General features: G+C 34.4%; 1 protein-coding gene across 1 annotated transcript in view; it reads left to right on the top strand.

Moving 5' to 3' along the window:
• The window catches only part of CCDC102B (coiled-coil domain containing 102B), a 201,932-nt gene extending 189,932 nt beyond the window's left edge, over positions 1–12,000 (top strand). Inside the window, exon 7 of the mRNA XM_052660597.1 lies at positions 11,893–12,000. Coding sequence (XP_052516557.1) covers positions 11,893–12,000 — 108 coding nt within the window. The remainder of the gene's footprint in view (positions 1–11,892) is intronic.
• Positions 12,001–16,313: the final 4,313 nt, after the last annotated feature.

Here is a 16,313-nt window from a genome sequence, read left to right as displayed (position 1 = left end):
ATGATACTCTCCCTACCCTCTGTGGAAAATGAACCATTAGTCTTTCAGTTTAGCAATTAAAATATCACTTGTTTTCTCCTCTTAATTTATAAATCTTACTATATTTTTGTAGTCTTTATAAACATCTTTTTGAAGGCTTTTTCTTTTCTACTTAAACTTTATTTTGAAATAACATTGTTTCTCTTTCTATTTTTGGTATCTAATTATTTTTAATAAGAGTTTGAACCTGAGTTGTAATCAATTAACCAAGAGTACTTGCTGGATTTTAAATGTTCCATTAGTTTTTAAGTTTTTCTTTATTTTGGGTTTTTTGGATACAAGTCATGTGGCTTTTAATAAGGTTGCCATTTCCTATGTTTTATGAAGGTCTCACCACACATTTGTATTAATAGAAACAGATTTCTCTGACTACTAGTAGATTGTCACCAGTATCTGTGGCCTATAGGGTGGCAGGCACTGTTTTAAGTGGGCTAAACTGCTTGAGTATAAAGAGGTGAGGAAGAGTTTTCAAATGATGTTAGGTAAAATTGAGTGGTTTTGTACTGAATTCTCTTGTTCTTAATGCTTATATTACTTTAAGAGTTCTCCAATTCTAATCACATTTCATATTTGCATTTCCATAACTGATGTTTCTGCAATTTCCTTTTCTTTCAGTTAAAATAATGAGGAATAATTGTATTTTTGTACCCATATTCAACATTAGTTTGGATTTAAACCTTCTGATTCTATACCTGTGATGAGAGATTAAAACTTGGGATAAAAATGGCAATTTCATTTCTTCATTAAGTTTCATGATGCTGGAATTCACTCCAATACCCAAGGGCAAATAGGCACATAGTCCACTGCTCTTGAAAAGCTTCTTTCTGAAAGTAGACATCTGTTGTGTGTTAATTAAGTAACTTACAATAGGGAAGGAAGGGTTGTTGGCTCCCTGGGTACTTTAATAATGTTTTCAACTGTTGAGATTCTCAAAGAGGAAAGTGGGAAATATATACCTCAAGATGCTGATCCAATACAAGCACTGTTGTCATGAAAATTAATATTATTTGACAATGTTTTGTCTTCCTTTGTTGTTAGTAAAGATATTATTATTCTCTGTACACATTAGATTTTGGTCAGGTTAATGCAACTTGAAGTCAGTTTTAATAAAGATCCATATCAAAACCCTTGTGAAATACTGCTTACAAATTAAATACCCTTAGTGTTTTGTCACACATTTTGATGAGACTATTCCACTCTATGGAAATAGATACTCTATAGTTGTCTGTAATTGGGATAAAATTAACACCAATTAAGTCTCCCTTATCAAGATGCTACACGGTAAACGCTTGTAATATTGCTGCCCCAGGTGATCCAATGGAATCCTGTAGTGTTCTCTCAACTACAAATTTGTCACATAATATCATGGCTTTGATTCTACAGTTGCTATGGTACTCTGAACAAATTCTCAGTATTGGTCCCTCAGGGCATAAATTAAGACTCATCAGCATTGTAGGATGCCAAACACTTAGCTCTCACAGACCATCATGCGGCTTTAATTTATTGAAAAGAAAAATAACTGAGCTAAAATGAACTGTTTAATAGAATGCTTTGTATATAAATAAATAGCCACATAAGATTATGTAGGTCAATACATCTTAAAGCAGTGCCAATAACTATTAGACTTTTAAGGCATCAGTTCAGTTCAGTTCAGTCAGTCATGTCCAACTCTTTGCGACCAAGTCCATCCAATTCTTCAATATTTCAAAAGTTCATGATATAGAGGTAAAGCAATGGAATATTCTAGATTCAAGTGATACAGTTATTTAAGATAACATTCTTAAGAGATCTGGATATATTCAATTGACTTACTTCTATTATAGCTACCCTAGAATTAATTTTTGTTTGGCCTAATATATAAATATTACAGCAATGGGAATATGCCATATTTACTTTTATTGTCTATTTTAACATTTTTGAGATCTAATTCATATACCATAAAATTATACTTTGAAATGTTCAATTCATGGCTTTTAGTAAATCATAGAGTTATCTAACAATTACTGTAATCCAACTTTCTGTTATCAGTCATTCCCCATCTTCCCTTTATCCCCAGCCCTTGGGAATCACTAGTCGACTCTCTATCTCTGTGGAATTTTAGACATTCCATAGAGTCATAGAATAGATGGCCTTTTGTAATTGACTCCTTTCACTTTGCATAATGTCTTCAAAGTTCATCCATACGGTAGCATAGATCAATACTTCATTTTTGTATGGCTATACCATAGCTTTTCCTTTTACAGATAATAAGTATATAGGTTGCTATACTCCTTGGCTACCATGAATAATGCTACTATGAACATTTATTTACAAGCTTTGGTATAAATGTACATTTTTATTTCCTTTGGAATTGCTGTATCATACAGTAACTGTGTTTACATTTTTAAGGCCCACCAAACTCTTCCAAAGTGACTGTGCCATTTTACATTCTCACAAGCAATGTTTGAGGGTTCCAATTTCTCTACATTCTCACCACCACTTATCAGAATTCATCTTTTATTTTATTACACCAACAGCATGGAAGTAAAGTGGTATCTTATTGTGGTTTTGATTTGAATTTCCTTGATGACTTTTGATTATTTGTATATTTTCTTGGGAACAATTTATATTCAGGTTCTTTGCCCATTTTTTAAGTAAAATAAAGTAAAAATTTTGAAAAAAGAAAAAGGGAAGAAGAAAGAAAGGAGGAATGAAAAATTGATAATGAATAAATAAATAATTGTTAAATTATGACCCAAAAAATTGTTTTGTTTGTATATTCTAAATGTAAGCCCCTTTTCAGATACATGATTTGTAAGTACTTTCTGATATGCATATTATCTTTTCAACTTCTTGATAGTTTCATTTGAAACTTTTAGAAATAATTTTAATCAAGTCCAGTTTGTTTATTTTTTCCTTTTGTTGCTTGTGCTCATGGTGTTTTGTGTAGAATAAGATTGAATAGTCCAATGCCCTGTAGATTTCCTAACCTGTTTTCCTAGCATTTTATAGTTTTAGATCTTATAATTGGTCTATGACTCATTTTGAGCTGTTGTTGTTTATTGATAGTCATTAAGTCATATCCAGCTCTTTTGAAACCCCATGGACTGTAGCCCACCAGGCTCCTCTGTCCATGGATTTTCCAGGCAAGAATAGTGGAGTGGGTTGCCATTTTCTTCTCCAGGGGAATCTTCCTGACCCAGGGATCAAACCCTTGTCTCTTGAATCATAGGTGGATTCTTTTACTGCTGAGTCACTAGAGAAGCCTGTTTGAGTTAATTTTTTTAACTGAGGTGAGGTAGGAGTTCAACTTCAAAATTATGCTTGTGACTATTAGTTGTCCTGGAACTATTTGTTGAAAAGATAATTCTTTGTCCCATTGAAATATGTTAACACTCATGTCAAAATCCAGTTAACCCTAAATGTAGTACTTTTTTTCTGGACTCTTGATATACTTTTATTCCACTGACCTAAATGTCTATCCTTCTGCATTGTCTTGATTACAACAGTTTTAGTAAGTACTGAATTCAGAAAGTGTTAGTTCTCCAAATTTATTCTTCTTTTCTAACTCTATTACCATTTTTATACTTTTGTTGTTGCTAAGAATGTTGAGGTTTTTTCATAGATATATCCACATGTTTTCCCCAAAAGAAAGAAATATAGTCACTTGGAAAATTATTCTGGCTTGGTAGGTATTTTTGGATTTTTTTTTCTGTTTGTTTTTGTCACTAAGATGACAATAAAGCCTTTGGGGAAGTAACTGATTTAAATTACTGGGAATGCAATTTTATCTTTCATTCACTGTAAGGTCCACTTAGAGAAACTGTCTCCAGGTTTCCCAAAACATAGTTTCCTTAAAATGGTAATCTCTTAAATCTGAACCATGTGTCACTTTATCAAATTACTCAGTAGAACTGTTCACTTAAATGTGAACATTCCTTTTGCTCTAAAGAGTTTAATTATTATTCAGTTGCGATATGTTAGTTTTGTGAACCCTATAGCAATTGCACTGTTACCTTACCTCCAGCAAATTTATAGTTTACAGATCTCAAAGTTCACCAAATTATTTCAGTGATTAGGTTAATGCACAGCTTACTTGTTTCACATTTTAAAAACATATGACAATTGTCTAGTAGGCAATAAATCATTTCATCATTTTCATATAAGTAGCAATATTTCGTAACTTGAAATTAATTCTGACATTGAAAAATAAGTAGAATCATGTAACGTAAGCTATATACTTAGCAAACTTCGCAAAAGGCAACAACCACTTTCCATCAGAGATCACCAAAAAGTTTCAGTAAAATGTTCCTATTGATTTCGATCTTTTTTTTTTTTTTTTCCCAGGTAAACAGCATATTGTGGTATATTCCTTAAATGGTTCAGAATATTTCAGTTCCAATGAAAAATATCTGGAAAATTACCCTGTACTAATCATTTACAGTCAACAAGTTGTCATACTCACTTATTCCTTATAAAGACTGTTAATTACTTGAGTTGAGTTTAGGGAATTTGTTAACAGGTCACTTACCTGAGGGCTTCCCTGATGGCTCAATGGTAAAAGAATCTGCTTGTCATTGCTGGAGACTCAAGTTCAGTCCCTCATCCAGGAGGATCCCCTGGAGAAGAAAATGGCAACCCACTCCAATATTCTTGCCTGGAAAACTCCATGGAGAGAGGAGGTTGGTGAGCTATAGTCCTACCAACAAAAAGTCAGACACGACTTAGCTACTGAACAGCAACAACACTTACCTGAATTTGTGCGATCCGGCATTACCTTAATCAAATCCTGAACTGGAGAGATTATGAAGACACCCCACTATGGGTGCCTTGGAGCAGACTGGCCAGAAGACCCAATACTAAACATGTCACTTCAGTGACAGGAATGGGTCCTGTTCCATTATTAATGGAAAGATGAATCAAAACTGATTGTCAATCATTTCCAGTTAGATTTAGGTAAGGATTTATAGTAAAAATAAAAGTGGGTCTGTGAGCTGTTGTCTGCAGCATCTAACAGGCTTTCCTTTTCTAGTCTTTATTTCATTTTCCTCTTTTCAAGGATGGAGATAAATAGTTTATATAAATTGCAAGTCCTTTTTAGTTGAAGTCACTGTCTCCATATTACCAAGTCTTAGACTATAGCCAGACTTTATTGCCATTTTGATGAAGCTTATATACATGGTTTAAGCATATTTTTCTTGAATCATAAATTTTGGGGAATCTACCCAGATTTCAGCCAGACTGGTTGGGGCCTTACCAGAGAAGCAATTGGAACAATGCAGTTATTATGTACTCAGCAATAAATATTGAACTGAATTTATCTGGCATATGGAAGTTTCAGGACACCATGGCTGTAGAATTTGCAAATTATGGTCTTTCTTGGCAAAGACATTTAATAAAAGTAGAAGGGCATCTGTTGATTTAGCCTACCCAGCATCCATTTATTCTTCTTTTTATACATGCAAACACTATTCTAAGCACTTGAAATCTATACATGAATAAAATGAATATCCCTTTTGCAAGGAATTTTCATTCCAGTGGACAGAGACCAAGACAATTCATATATAAATCATATGACTCCTGGGGAAAAAAAGCAGTGTTCTTGTTTTCAGTGCAGGCTGCAATATTAAATATGATGTCTGGCGTCAGATTTAAATAAATACATGGAAGATGTTAATGAAAGTCAATCATCCAGATAACTGTTGAACAGAGGTTCCAGGAAGAAGGATCAGTGAGTACAAAGTCAGGATAATATATGAGAGAGCACCCTGTATTGATGAAAGTATGTGTGTCCTTGAGTAGGTGAAAGAGGATGGGATCTGGTGCACAAGTGGGGACAGGGAAAGAGAGAGAGTGAGAGAGAGAGAGAGAGAAAGAGAAAGAGTGTGTGTGTGTGTGTGTGTCAGTTTCAAGAAGCTCACAGTCTCTGAGAGATTTCATCAACAGTTCATTCTTTACTTAATATCAGAATTTATAACTGTGAATGAGGAAAATAACTTTTGTCACTTTTATTTGATAGAGACTTTGTTTTTTAATTAGATTGTTTTTGCTTTTAAAAAATCTTCTATTGGAGCATATTTGACTTAAATGTTCTGTTTCTGGAATACTGCAAAGTGAGTTCTGTTTCTGGAATACTGCAAAGTGACTCAGTTACACATATACATATATCTAATCTGTTCTTTTTCAGATTCTTTTCCCATATAGGTTCTACAGAGTAGAGTTCCCTGTGCTATACAGTAGGTCCTGGTTGATTATCTATTTTATATATAATAGTATAAATATATTAATTACAACCTAATTTATCCCTACCCCCTTTGGTAACCAAAAGTGTGTTTTCTAGGACTTTTTTATCTTGTAAATAAGTTCATTTGTAGTAGAATCATTTGCATGTGGAATCATTTTTCAGATTCCACATACAAGTGATATCATAGGATAGTTGTCTTTCTCTTACTTCACTTAATATGATCATCTCTGGATCTGTCCATATTGCTGCAAAGGGCACTATTTCACTCCTTTTTATGCCTCAGTAATACTCCACTGTATATGTGTACCACATCTTCTTTATCCACTCGTCTATCTACAGACATTTAGGTTACTTCCATGTCTTGATTATTGTAATTAGTGCTGCAGTGAACATTGGAGTGCATGTTTCTTTTCAAAGTATGGTTTTCTCTGGATATACACCTGACAGAGTAGGATTGTTGGATCAGATGGTAGCTCTCTTTTTAGTTTCTTAAGAAACCTCCATTCTGATCACCATAGTGGCTGCACCAGTTTACATTTCCATCAATAGTACAAGGGGGTTCCCTTTGCTCTACTCCCTCCCCAGCACTTAGTGTTGGTAGAGTTTTTGATGATGGCCATTTTGAATAGTATGAGGTGATGCCTCATTGTAGTTTTGATTTGCATTCTCTAATAATTAGAGATCTTGACCATCTTTTCATGTACTTACCTTTTGGCCATCTGTATGTCTTCTTTAGAGGAATGTCTATTTAGATCTTCTGTCCATTTTTTATTTTATTTTTCTGCTCTGGGGGTACATAAGCTGTTTTTATATTTTGGAGATTAAACTCTTGTCCGTCTTATCTTTTGCAAATATTTTCTCCCACTTTGTGGGCTGTGTTTTTATTGCTTATTTTTTCATTTGCTATGTAAAAACTTGTAAGTTTAACTAGATCCCATTTGTTTATTTTTGCTTTTATTATTTTTAGTGGTGGATCAAAAAAGATCTTGCTGTGATTTATGTCAAAAAGTGTTCTGCTTGTGTTTCCTTTTAAGGGTTCTATAGTATCTGGTCTTACATTTGGCGCTTTAATCCATTTTGAGTCCAGGTGACATTAGTGGTAAAGAACCTATCTGCCAATGCAGGAGACTAAGAGACCTGGGTTCAATCTCTGAGTCAGGAAGATCCCCTGGAGGAGGGTGTAGCAACCCACTCCAGTATTCTTTCTGGGAGAATCCCATGGACAGAGGAGCCTGGTGGGCTATGGTCCATAGGGTGGCAAAGGGTCAGACACAACTGAAGCAACTTTCCATGCATTCACAATGTTAGAGAATGTTCTAATTTCATTCTTTTACATGCAGCTGTCCAGTTTTCCCAGAACAACTTATTGAAGACATTCTTTTCTCCATTGTATATTCTTGCCTCCTTTGTTGTAGATTAATTGAGCATATATGTGTGATTAGACATAAGAGATATGGTTTGATCCCTGGGGTCAGGAAGATCCCCTGGAGGAGGGAATGGCAACCCATTCCAATATTCTTGCCCAGAATAGCTCCATGGACAAAGATACCTGATGGGTTACAGTCCATAGGGTCACAAAGAGTCAGACATGACTGAAGCGGCACAGCACATGTGATTAGAATCAGACCCTAGCCAAGTCTTTGAGGTAGGGACTGAATTCCACACTGGACATTTTCCATTGTATTTTCAACATCCTTAAAGTTAAATGTTATTTTTTATTGTAAATTTTATAAAAATTTAACAGATTTAGAAGAACATTTCCACCAGTATTTTGTATCATTTTTTCTTTATATGTTATTTCATACAAGAAATGTAATGCATTACTCATAATATTGTGAGCTTTTTTTCCCAAAGTTAAATATCATGAAATAGCATTATGATGCCTAGTTAAACATTTTAATGTCAGCAGAATGTTCTATCAGAATGATGAACTATAATTAAACTTGAAACTTTCAGTAACCATTCAGGTCAATATGACTTTTTCATGAACATAATGAAAAATATTTGAGCAAAAAGAGCTTTTGTGTGTCTCATATTATTTTGCAGACATTTCAATACATGATAACATCTTAAAAACATGACTTCTGGCATACATTTCCAAAATGCATTACAAATTTATTCTGATATCCCAGTTTCAAATATAATAAATAACTTAAGCTCTTCATTCTTCAGTTCAGTCACTCAGTTGTGTCCGACTCTTTGTGATCTCATGAACTGCAGCACTCCAGGCCTCCCTGTCCATCACCAACTCCTGGAGTTTACCCAAACTCATGTCCATTGAGTCAGTGATGCCATCCAACCATCTCATCCTCTGTTGTCACCTTCTCCTCCTGCCCTCAATCTTTCCCAGCATCAGGGTCTTTTCAAATGAGTCAGCTTTTTGCATCAGGTGGCCAAAATATTGAAGTTTCAGCTTCAACACTTTATTCTTAGTTGTACCAAAATATTCCTTAAATATCTAATAATACCTATCTGTAATTAAGTTTTACAGTTAGTTCCCATATATTCCCACATTGGCATTACTAAAGTCCAAAAGGGTAGAATAAAAGATGAAAATTTATAAACTGAAAAAATACAAAAAGGTAATATTTCTCATTGATTCATTAAGTCATCTGGGAATTGTCCCATATAATGCCAAATAGACGGGTTTTTTTCCAAGTAGATATTTGGAAGGGTATGAAAATGTGAAACAATCTAATAGTCCAGAATAATAATTGTCAATCATTATTAGCCTATTACTTTATTCTTATAATTTTTATCCTGATAGAAAATATTTAATGAGTCATGAATGTTGAGCATTGATTCCTCCCTAAATAACAAAATTGGTTGTAAGACTGTATCTGAAGAGGCAAAATTAGTCTATATGCTAAATAGTCTGGGCCTACTAGAATTTTCATCGGAAGGACTGATGCTGAAGCTGGAACTCCAATACTTTGGCCACCTGATGCTAAGAACTGACTCATTGGAAAAGACCCTGATGCTGGGAAAGATTAAGGGCAGGAGGAGAAGGGGATGACAGAGGATGAGATGGTTGGATGGCATCACTGACTCAACGAACATGAGTTTGAGCAAGTGCCAGGAGTTGGTGATGGACAGGGAGGCCTGGCATGCTGCAGTCCATGGGGTCACAGTCAGACATGACTGAACAATTGAACTGAACTAAAATTTGTAAGAACTTTTAAGTAACACATAGATATTTGTACTCTAATAAATACTTCTGTAACATTTCTCTCACACAATAGACAACACTATTGATTTGAATAGCTTCAAGTGAAACACAATGATTAAATCCAACATAAGCCTTATATATTAAATACATGTTACATTAACTGCAGAAAAATGAGAACTAGAGAAATGTAGAAGATTTGTTAAAAAAAAATTCTGGTTCAACATTTATATAAAGTAGAAACAAGAAAAAGTGAAGTCCACAAACACCTGCACAGGTTAGATAAGAGAGAACTTTCATGGTAAGAAAATAAACTTAAAAATTGTGGATGTCAAAAGAGTGTGGGTATTACTAAAATTGTTTCAATGATTGACATTCAAAAAGAAAAAATTATTTCAGTTAATTTTGATATACTTTAGCAATGTTTACTTCATGGGCACAAACAATTGATAGGAAAGGGTTTATAGAATGGTATTACTCCATGAAGTTATGAAAAGAAATAGCTTTTTACTCCTGGAAGATAATAATACCAACTCAACTCTATTAAACTCTGTTTAAAATGCATTAACTTGAATAACACTGGCCAAGGAATCAGAGAATTGGGATCAGTTTTCATATTAAGCAGTATTTTGACTCTGTATATAATAAGATTTTGTATTTAATAAAATTGTAAGAACAATCAAAATTATCATACTGACCTTATTTTACTATAGTGCCATAACTCAGCAGTCTTCTTGGAGAGGTAAAATTTTTGTCTTAAAGTTGTTTGTATATCCATGAAAATGTCAAGATGATTTTGAAATATTCAACTGGATGAATATGGTTGCTGGATCTTGTGAAGAAAAGACGACAGTAAAACTATCCAAAACCTACCCCATGGAAACTCCACTCAGGCTAACAACTTGACAACTTAATTAACTGACTATTAAAATATGCTTATTTAGATAAAAAATAAAATTGTATGAATAATACAATACCTCTTACTATATAGAAAAGTTAATCCCATCTTGATCCAGGACTTAAATGACAAATACAAAGCCTTAGCAAATTTTAGTTGACAATATAGATTAATATTTTTCTAAGCTTTGAATAGGAAAGTATTTTTAGCATCATTAAATACATCCCAACTGTAAAAGAAAATAGATAAATGTTTAGTAAAATAACATTTATTCACCCAAATATCTCTTAGGTAAAATAGAAAAAAATAAGTTATAAACTTGATAATACTTGGTGAAGATACTTGGAACACTTACAACTGACAAAGGGTTAGTATCGAGATTACAACATAAACACATGTACAGGTTAAAAAAAAGAGCTCCAAATAGAGTCATGAGCAGAAGACCTGAATAGGAATGAGAGAAAAACACTGAACCAATAAAAATATAAAGAGGTATTGACCATAATTTCTTTAGCAAGGATTGGCAAATGTTTTAATATCTCACATTGAGTACATCTTCGCCAGTACTTTACAATCAGGAGACCATCTAATTGCCTTTAGGAGGTAAGTTAGCAAATTGTTTTGGGAGACATTTTAGCTTTAACTTTTATAAAATTCAACATTAAAAAATATAACCTGACAATTCTCCTACATATGTCTTCAGAGACTACATTGCACATACACATCAGGAGTTACACACACAAAAGTCCACAGCAGCTCAAGGCTGCAAACAGTCTACTACTCATGAACACGAGAGTGGTTCCTGTCTTAGCACTATTGTGCAGTATAATCATGTAAAACAGAACATCAGGGCTACAATGAGACACTCATGTAGATGAGTCTTAGCAGTTGAAGTATCGGATGATTACAAACAGCATAATACCCATTTTTTTTATGTGTAAGTTGAAAACAACTAAAAGAATACATTTTAAAGGATATTTCTGTTTGTACCATTTTGTCCCTTATATATATGAACTTACCAGGTGGTGCAGTGGTAAAGAATCCACCTGCCAGTGCAGGAAATGCAAGAGACACGAATTCAATCCCCGGGTTGGAAAGATCCCCTGGAGAAGGGAATGACTACCCACTCCAGTATTGCCTGGGAAATCCCATGGACAGAGGAGTCTGGCAGTCTGCAGTCCATGAAGTCATGAAGAATCAGACACAACTTAGCACACACACACACACACACCCATATATACTATACTTAAATATATGTATAAATACACACATGAAAACAGAACCATTTGCAAAGTCATGGTAATAACAAGGTAGGGGAGCCCATGTTAGAAACAAGGAAAGTTCCAAGATAGAAAAGATTCTGTCAAATATTCTAGAGTCCATGTGGATGTTTATTATTAAATATGTGAACTAATTTTATAATTAAAAATAATATTACTATGTATTCATGCATATATAGAAAATAATTTCATGCCTAAGAATGTTAACACAAAAAACAGAGCTTGTTTTTAGAAATTTTCTTACTTCAGTTGTCATACCTGAAGCATTTTTCTATTTTGCTTTCAGCTTGATGATTTCCTGAATCAGATCCATAAGCTCCAGAGATCTTTGAATGAACAGAAAGAAACAAATGGAAACTTGGAAGTTAAACTCAGGCAGTTACAACATTGGTAATTATTTCATAAAACATGTTGAATTCAAGATTGGGACCTTAGATAAGGAAATCTTGATGTTTTTCCCCTTGTATTTCCTTAAAAACATGAATATCCAATGACAGATGAATGGATAAAGAAGATTTGGTACATATATACAATGGAATATTACTCGGCCACTAAAAGGAATGAAATGGATTCATTAGTAAAGATGTACATGGTCCCAGAGTCCATCCATCCATATAGAATGAAGTTAAGTCAGAAAGAGAAAAACAAATGTCATACATGAATGCATATATGTAGAATCTAGAGAAATGGTGCAGATGAGCCTATTTCCAAGGCAGAAATGGAGACCTAGGCATAGCGAATGGACATGTGGATGCGAGGCAAGGTGGGACAAACTGGGAGACTGGGATTGACATATATACACTACCCTGTGTAAAATAGATAGCTAGTGGGAAACTGCTATAAACACAGGGAGCTCGCTTGGTGCTCTGTGATGACCTAGAGAGGTGGGATGGGGTGGGGAGGGAAGGAGACCCAAGAGGGAGGGGACATATGTATACTTCATTATAAAGCAGGCACTAACATTGTAAAGCAATTACATTCCAATAAAAAAGTAATATAGATATTAGAAACATTAAAAGAAACAAATATATAGGAGTTATAATACTTGTAAGAAAATGTAAGTTGTAAGCCATTCAGTTTGCTGGACAGTTGATAAGAGAATCACTGTACTTAAGTAAAGCAATGGTTTAGTAACTGATAGACAAAAACACATATGCATAATCTATATGGTAGGAGTGGTATGTTCTGTGAAAAATGTTTTTCAGCCCAGAGATATATCAATTTGGTATAGTTCTTCATAAAAGGTAAAAGTGGACAGAGGTGTCAAATACTACAGATTTGCACTCCAACTGATACAAATAATCTCAGAAAAGTAATGAATCACCTGGGACTGATGTTAAGGAAAAGCAAAGTTCCTCAAACTGAGAGGGCTTTTGACTTTCATCTGGATAAATAGTTTGCAGTAACGTCGTGGAAAAGTCCTCCAGTATTGGAAAGTAGTATAATGGTATAAATCAGGTGGAAATAAAGCTGTGATTTCCTTTCAGCTGCATGGACAAAAGCAAAGGGGAAAATTGCACAGAGATGAGTATTTGAGACTTTTATAAAGTATAGTTTACTGCTTCATTCATATTTACGTTTAGTTTTTAGATAAAGAAATTCACTTAAACGACATTATGTAATCCTACCTAGCTGTTTCCAAAGAAGCAGACCTGGTCTTCCTCCTTTCCCATTAGTGGGAATGAACATTTACTAATCGATTTGTAAATAAAGCTTTCTCTTGTCTGATCATCTAGTTTGTCTCTTTGTAAAAGACTGTATCCTAGGGACAAAGAGGCCAGTCAGTGGCCTTTCACTGACCACTGCATGTGCATTGGCCAGGGATGGGGTCCCAGGATGGGCCCCACAAGCCGTAAAGTTCTATTAAGCCTTAAGTCTCGCTTAGTTCTTAACAAAAATTGTTCGGCCAACTTGATTTTATTTTTACCTGGAGACAATTCCTTACTTTGAGACTGCCCTCTCTATCTTCTCTGAAATCTGCTTTAAAATTTTATTTTTTTCACTTATTTTTCTCTAACAAACACTCATCCTGCAGACTTTGACATTCTGCCTGGGAATCTTGCTGATTAGACCCACAGGTTGATCACATGTTTTAGCTTCCATGTGCTCACGGATGACACTGTTCCTCATCGTTGCAACAATACATAAATGTCTCCCTGTCTCCAGTGACAGTGGCTTCACTGCTTTTACACGAGCGCTAACAGCCTCTTTACCATCTTTCCAGTATCTGTCTACTTGTTGATGTCCCTAAATCAGCGCCACCTATTTGGTTGTGGCAGCATCTCACTTCCAGATACCAATGTCTGTTTGAGATCTCTAGTGCTGCAACATGAATTAACCCCAATATTTAATTGCCTAAAACATTTACCACAGTTCTTTGGGTTTGCTCCTTCACGTAGATGAGGTGGGGTTTACTCTGGCAGCTGCATTCCACAGAGTTCTCTGGGGCTAGAATGTCCAAAATAACCTCACTCCTATACCTGATACTTCAGCAGGGGTGAGAAATGGCCATTGTTTGTTGGGTCTCTCCCTTGTCCTGAGGAATCGTCCCGGGGAGTTTCACAGTGCCCCTTCCTCCAGATTCTATTGGCATAGGTATCATGACATTTTATCCCCAAATACTTTATAAATCCCTTTAAAAAACATCTTCCTGAAAAATCACTATATGCATTATCAGACCTACAAAAACTCACAGTTCAAAACCCCAGCTGATTAGACTTTGCCCCTACCCACATTCCTCCGGCTAAATCAGATATGCTTTGCTATATTATTATTTCTGTGACCTTGAGCATGTTACTTATTGTAGGACTCTAGAACACCCCCTTAAGGACTGAATAAAATAATGTTTAAGAAACATCTGACAGAGCACATGACGTTAATAAAATATGCAACAAATATTAGTTTATTCATCTCACTCTACTTTTTAAGAGGAAATTTCCTCCAGAGAAAATACATTTAGAAAGCAAATTATTACGGAAAGAAAATACACTGGAAAGAAATCTTGGAAATGCCTCCCAGAAAAGATGTTAAATACTAATACTACTTGCCCTGGACTTCAACTACATAAATCTTAGCTTCCTATTAGGTATGTTTTCTTACTGATTTTGAAGTGTCTTGTAAGATTATTCACATTTTCACTAGACAGCATTTATAGTAATAATGATCTTGACATTATATACCTAAAACTCCAAATATTAGACTAGAAAAATGTCAGGAACAATATTATAATATAAAAAGGTAGGCATTAACAAATAAAATAAATGTCAAATTTTCTGTTTAAATATTGTTAACTCTCATTGTAGGGAAATGTTTAGAATTGTAAGTATCAGAAAACTCTCAGAATAAAAGAAAATTGAAATCTAAATATTTTAATTAGAACATTCATAATCACATTAATGAAACCTCAGTACTATTTTAAAAAATACCCCTTTGCATTAAATATAAACATTTAAAAACAGAACTATAGTAACTTAAGCATAGTTTATATTGAACAACCTAAAAAAAATGATATCACAATGGGGAATGTTTATTATATTGCTAAACCATTGATTTATGTCAAATATGAAATGATATATACACTATCTTATGACAGTGCTCTTGGAGAGGTTTATAGAAATATAGGAAATGGGTTGTTAGCTTACTTTAAATCAAACTTGAAAATATGATATTGTTCTCAGATCCCAAGAGGAGCTTAGAGGTTAGACTTTAAAGATTGGTGTCCAACTAACATACACATTGTACACACTTCTGTCTAAAATGCAAAGAACTTCTGTGTGCCCCAAAGATTGGTGTCCAACTAACATACACATTGTGCACATTTCTGTCTAAAATGCAAAGAACTTCTGTGCGCCCCCTGGCCTGGCCCCTGGTTACTTCTAAGACTGAGAACTGTGGCTGGTGTGGGAAGGAAATGATCTCTAAACCTTCTCACCTTGGGAAGTGAAGTGAAAGTCACTCAGTCATGTCTAACTCTTTGCAACCCCATGGACTATAGTCCATGGAATTCTCCAGACCAGAATACTTGGTACTTTGGTGCCACTCTTGGCTGAACTTTGGGTATGACTCAGTGAAAAGCATGAGAATGATACTGTTTCTAATCTGAATACATTTTCATCTTGTTAGCATGACCCATTTCTAAAGACATACACAGACTATTTTTCTCTGCCTTATAAATTGTTGTGAAGATAGTAATATTTTCTAGTGTTACCTTCAAATATCTAGTTTCTATATCTTCAAATGAAGGCTAAATTTTATATTCATTTTGAAACATAACTAGTGAAGGAACATTTGAAAATTTCTACTCTCATAGAGGAAGATTCTGCTGGTTAGAAAAGAATAATTTTTAGAGATGTGTTCATGCATCTATTATATGCAATATATCCACCAAAGAAACAAAAACACTACAAAGATTTATTCAGAAGCAAACTGACAGACCAATATAATTATTTTCTACAAGCAGCTTGGCAAGTTTAACTAGGAAAACAATTTCTATACTGAATGTAATATTGTCCTTATTTGAACATATCTCACCTTTGAATGTATTCTGTTGGGGGAAAAAAAAAAAACTCCTCAGTCCAGCGTGAACCATAATTATTAGAGTGAGGTATCAATCTTTGGCAAATAAAATGTGAAAGAGACTGTCTTATTCAGCAGCTACAGTGATGCCTCAGATAAACAAAAGTAGATATATAATTCTACATTATTGTG

This window comes from Budorcas taxicolor, chromosome 22, assembly GCF_023091745.1.
Source record: "Budorcas taxicolor isolate Tak-1 chromosome 22, Takin1.1, whole genome shotgun sequence".
In the NCBI taxonomy this organism is placed as follows: domain Eukaryota; kingdom Metazoa; phylum Chordata; class Mammalia; order Artiodactyla; family Bovidae; genus Budorcas; species Budorcas taxicolor.
This window is presented reverse-complemented; position numbering and strand designations above follow the sequence as displayed.